Source organism: Aedes albopictus, chromosome 2 (assembly GCF_035046485.1).
Source record: "Aedes albopictus strain Foshan chromosome 2, AalbF5, whole genome shotgun sequence".
Lineage (NCBI taxonomy): Eukaryota > Metazoa > Arthropoda > Insecta > Diptera > Culicidae > Aedes > Aedes albopictus.
The window spans coordinates 165,605,888-165,611,445 of NC_085137.1; the positions used below are offsets into that span (position 1 = coordinate 165,605,888).

The following is a 5,558-nucleotide window of genomic DNA, read 5'->3' on the forward strand; positions in this document are numbered from 1 at the left end:
TAGTGGTGGATCCCATAAGAATTCAATGGGATGCGCCACTATAGGAACCAATGTTAAATTTTACCTCCATAATAGGAACCGCGTACCTATAGTTGGTACAAGTAATTTATTAGCAAAAACTTAAATAAACAATGGTTTTTACATTTTTCCTAGCAAATTCAAGTGAAAAACTACCGATTAACGTTTTCAGAATTTTTATTTTGGGGTATTATCAATTTTATTCAATTATTTTACTACAAGGAGCTACTAATAGCACCACTATTGGTACATTTACCCTATCTTACCATGATTCAGTGTTTTCTCGAACCTCCGACATTATATATTTCTGTCCAAAATTTGAATTCTATTCAAAATTTTAGCCAAAATTAATCTCGGGATTAAGACAGAAATGAATTCAAGAGGTACATAAGAGGAACTTCTCTGTTTTCACTAATTTAACGTTTAGTGCAGTGCAACTTATTTAGCACTCCAAGCTAGGGACTATAACCATTATTTTTACTCAATCACTGAATTCCATAACTCCATTTTGAAAATGTTCTTTTTTTTCTGATTGTATTGAGCTCTTGGTTGAGCTCCATGTCTAAGTATTTAATGTAAGTGCAAAGTGCATTTGAAAACCATTTCCGCAAAAACCGCGCCAAAATGAGTAAAAACGCGCGAAATCCGCGCGAAACGCAAAAACCGCGAAAAACGCAAAATCCGCGCCACCTGTAACAGCCCTGCTAATTGCAAAATTTTTGAGAAAATTTCCGCTAAGGAATTCATTGCTAGTGCTCGTATAGAACAGAACTTATTTGTTTTATAAACAGATTTGAACTCCTATAAAGAATTCACCAAAGAGTATTTCAGTTAGTCGACTACATTTTTATTGGAACTTCATCAAGGATTTCTTAAGGAGTTAACTAAGATCTTTTGGGAATTCCAACACAATATTTTCAAGTATAGTTTCACGTTACACGACATCCAGAATAAGATACAAATTTCAAGTCTATGTTACATGTTTTTTTTTATGTTAACATCTCCAAAATATTGCAAAATTGTCACAGTATCACAATGACACTAAGGGGACTCACTAAACAATTTAAACGGCTGCGTAAGCCATGATTTTCTGTTACTTGAAATGTTGCACAAAATTGCGAATAATCTTTAATAAGCGGTTTACGCTATTAAGTGAATCCCCCTACTGTAAATGTTTTAGTAAGTTTTACAGATCCACTTTAAAGTTTGGATTCTTGGATGTTTTACATGCTCCACATGGATGTTGGATTTTTTACATGGACCACAGGTAGGGTATCGCGCCACTTGGGCGATGGCTTCTATATTCGTCTGTTTTCCACTATAACTCAGTCAATTTTGAACCAATTGACTTGAAATGTTGTACACGGGTAGGTACTACAGTATTGTTCCGATTTTATCACGCCTATTTTTTAAAATTCTTTTAAATATTCTACAAAATCTATACGCATTTTTAATATTTTGAACGTTGCAAAACACGCCTTCAACATTCATCTTAAAGAAGAGGGGAAATACTTACTCTCAAATGTAACGTCAAATGAATGGAAAATGATGGACTGACGCGCGGAGGCCGTGATAAAATCGGAACATTACTGTATACCTATCTCACCACATTCCAAAAGTTGTGTCAATTGGTTCAAATTTGACTGATTTATAGTGGGAAACAGACGAATATAGAAGCCACCGCCCAAGTGGCGCGATTCCCTATATAAAAATAAGTCAGGAAAATTGAAAATCAATGCGGGAAAAAGTCGGTGTGGCCACCCTGTGTGTGGTTGAAAAACTTTTGGACTTGGTGGTAGAAGCACTGATAGTGTAAGCATTCAAAAATAGTTTTCTTTTACTTTCATTGATATATTCATTGGAAAATAACATGCTTGTTTTTTCTCTGGGATGTTATTATTTATATTAAAAAAAAAAGAAAAAAGATTCTAACAGAGAAGTCCTGATTAATCAAATTTACAACTTTTCTTAATTGCCTTACCTTGTATGTCGCACTAATTAGAAGTAATTTTCAATTAAACCTTTTGTTTAACAATAGCTTTTGTATATCTTGAAAATTATCCTTTTTCTAGCATTAAATTTTGCAAAGTATAACCTTTGCTTTGCAAAACATAACATTCTGCTTGGTTTGACAGAAGTGACCGAGGGATTTATCAGTAAGAAATTTGCATCAAAATACTCTGCTTGATTTCATGTTAAATATTGTGGCTTTTACAATCCAATTGGGTTTTTAAATTTAGAAAAATGTATTGATTTTTTGGTTTTATACGAAAGAGCACCTTTATCTGAACCACTATGGTTTTTATTGAATTTTAAAACTTTATTTTGGAACCTAAAATCAATTTCAAACAGATTTTTTTAAATCACCTTTTGACAGCTGGGCTTCAAATATTTTCGAAAGAATTTCGATGTGTAAATTCAACAAACGTTATTTCAGTTTCAGTGTGAACGCTTTTCTGTCCGTATAGCAATAATATCCATGTCATCCGCAAAACAGGTAAATGGCTGAAAATTTGACAGCACTCTAGTTTTGCGCCAAGGATTGTAATGAACATATGGGAGCTTTGAATTCAACATGTTTAAAGTCTGAACTGCATTGCTCACGGGACAGATCACATGCATTACCTTCCATGAAATCTGTGCTGCTGTACGCCAGTGAAACCTGGTACCTATGTATTGTCTATCCGGTTGGAATCAAGACAGACATTCAATCATAAATTGCCATTTTCTCGTTTCACTAGTGTCGCAACTGTTTCGCATCTAGTGCGCTGTGTTGCTGACAACAACGGGAAGGATGTGCACTACTTTTGACATGATTAAAAAACGTCGCGAGTTGGGTCGCGTCGCGATTTGATTGTGCGAAGTCCGGTTTGGTGGCGGCCCGACAGTATCAGTGGAAAAGACTCTTGCAGATTTTCATCAAGAGATGCCTGCAGTATATAATTCGTCCATGGTGGCTCCAACGAGGATCTCCATCATCGATATCTGAATCCGACAGCAGCCACACTCTACGTAGGGGTGGAAACGGAATCTGCAAGCAAGTGTTAGATTGGAACCCAGCAGGATATCGTAGCAAAGGCAGGCCCAGCGACTCAAGGTGGTGCAGCTTCAACCAAGAAATGAAGAAAGTCGACAGAAGTTTGACCTGACCCAAGGGGAATGACATATCCTTTTCTTACCGGAAAGTTTGCATTTATCCGTTACTAATCGTCGCTAACCGCTACTAACTGAGCAGCAGTTAGTCCCTGACCTGACCACAGGTCAAAGCAATGATGGGCAGTTGCCCAGCATGGAGATCTTTCAATGGATCACTAAAATAACTAAAACGGCCGCTATGAAATGAACAGATAGCGCCACCGTAGCCTTGGGTGTTTGACGTAACTCGATTGCTGTCACTGTGTTACCGTCCATATACTGTGGCGCTTTTGTTTTGATGCGGTGAGTAGCGGAAAAGTCGGCTTCAATGATCCATTCGGCCCTCTGCACCACCATGGGTGCTCAGGACTGAAAATGAATAATTTTCTGCGAGGATTTCTTAAAGGATGCCTACAAAAATTAAGCCAAGGATTCTCCTCATGATCACTTGCACTATGTTTCGACAGTATGGATGTGGAGGCAAATATTCTGGTTTTCAGCAACTGATTGAGAAATGTTACAGTTTCGACTTCCGATCATTTACCTAGTTCCTTAAATAGTGTTTGTTGGGATACTTTTTAGATTAAAATAAACAACCGCTTTCAGATTTTACTTTATTGACGAATTTGGGTTGATAAATGTATCTTCATATACGGTATAACAACGTGGTTCATGCAATTGTTTTTACTCTTCTCTTTTTTTATGGGTTTCATTTGTTTTTATTTTTCGAGCTTAATCTACTATTCCTTACACTTAAGCAGCTTTACATTTTTCATTTCAATTTTTTGCTTGTTTTTTAATTTTTTGTTTATCTTCCCGTGAAACTCAATCGCTTTCTTTCAATTTATCTTAGTGCATTCTTTATCAATTAACTTGTTTTTCTTTATGGAGTCAGTTTTGAATTCGTCGACACATATTAGCGTAATTGATATCAATTCACACTTCATAACGAAAATGTTGCAACGCAAAATCTTTTTCTAGGCTAAAATAAAAAGAAAGCGTTTGAGCAAACCACCTATTTATGCTCCGAGATCGGAATTTCAACGCGGTTTCGAGACTATAAGACCGTTTCCTTGTACGTTTTTGATTCTGATCGATTTTGGCTTTTATATTTGCTCCCCCCTTAATTGTGTTTATTATACTTTTGCAGTGTTACGCTAACATTTAAATATCCTTTCCTCAGTTAAAGCATTTCATAGGTGCGCCTAGTAGTATTACCTAACATGTTTTTTCCCCATTATACAGATTTCTTTGATTGATTATTAATTTGTTTAACTAAATGCTTGCAATTTAGCTCATAGAAAGTCTCTTCAAGTAACTTTTAATTGCTTGGTTCCTAAAGTAGGTTTTTAGAGGGATCTGACCGTTCAGCCGAAGGTTGTAAGTCCATCAGAGTTTTCTGTTTTAAGTTATTTTTTTTCTGTTTTATATGAAAGTTTGCATATGGCAGCATTTGGATCGATCGGCGGTATGGGTTTCCTCTTTGTTGATAAGTTAAAATTTCAAAACAAAACATATTCTGTTAAAAAATCTTTGCTTGTTATTTGAGAAACTTAAGTAAAATTGACTTTCCCTCTTGTATATATAGTAAGTATTTATATGTAAAAGTACCATAGTTGTCGCAAAAATAAGTAACTCTAAAATTGAAGTTTGTTTCGCAGTAAAAGTTAAGAAAAATCTCAAGTAAGAAACAAGAGCTTTGATATCGTTTTTGTCGCTTTTTTGACATCACCCTGACATGGTGATGCCATCCCCTTGTCATGTGGGTTGATTCACTGGGTCGGTTCGTTTCCGTGCCCTCTGAGCTGAGCAGCACATTTTACTCTTCTTGGTTTGTGTAGCTGGGTTTCGTTTCCTTTGTATTGAGTGGTGTAGCTTCCGCCTCACCATTTTCAACGGCACCATTATTGGTCTTGTCACCCTTGTTCCACGGTTGTTCTTCTCCAGAGCCCAAGAAGGTGTAGCCGAAGATCTCGATGATGTAGAGGCCGATCGTCACGAAGAAGATGACACGCCAGGCTCCGATCGTTTGCTGTAAAGAATAGGTTTTAGGTTAGGTTACTAGCTGAAGTAATCATTATAGGATCACAGACAACCGTGTTACACGCCTATAGTGATTGGGAATCTCTAACTTGTAGACGGGTTCTAGTTATCTGGGCCGCGATGAATAGCTATATCTCATAAATACTTACGTTTCCATGGGTGATCTGGCCGACAAAGATGGGCACGGTAATGCCAGGCAGTGTCGCAGCAGTGTTGGTGATAGCCATCAGTGTTCCAGCATAGTTTGGTGCAATATCGATGTGGTTGGACAGGAAGCCGCAGAACATACCACCTATCGAGGTAATACCCAGGGTCATCAATGCAACAGCTGCTCCACGGTTGCATCCGATGTAGCACAGAGC

At 37.2% G+C, this 5,558-nt stretch overlaps 1 protein-coding gene across 1 annotated transcript; it reads right to left on the reverse strand.

The window, feature by feature from the left end:
- Positions 1–3,753: 3,753 nt before the first annotated feature.
- Positions 3,754–5,552, reverse strand: LOC134285946 (putative inorganic phosphate cotransporter). Its single transcript, XM_062847503.1, has 2 exons — positions 5,346–5,552; positions 3,754–5,185 (listed from the first exon to the last, which is right to left on the reverse strand). Exons 1-2 carry the CDS (start codon positions 5,511–5,513, stop codon positions 4,973–4,975), a joined length of 381 nt encoding a protein of 126 aa, XP_062703487.1. The 5' UTR covers positions 5,514–5,552; the 3' UTR covers positions 3,754–4,972.
- Between the last annotated feature and the right edge of the window lie 6 nt (positions 5,553–5,558).

Coding starts and splice junctions, on each gene's coding strand:
- LOC134285946 (XM_062847503.1), bottom strand. CDS start 5,513: ATGACCCTGGGTATTACCTCGATAGGTGGTATGTTCTGCGGCTTCCTG. Junction 5,186..5,345: donor GCCAGATCACCCATGGAAAC/GTAAGTATTTAT, acceptor TATTCTTTACAG/CAAACGATCGGAGCCTGGCG.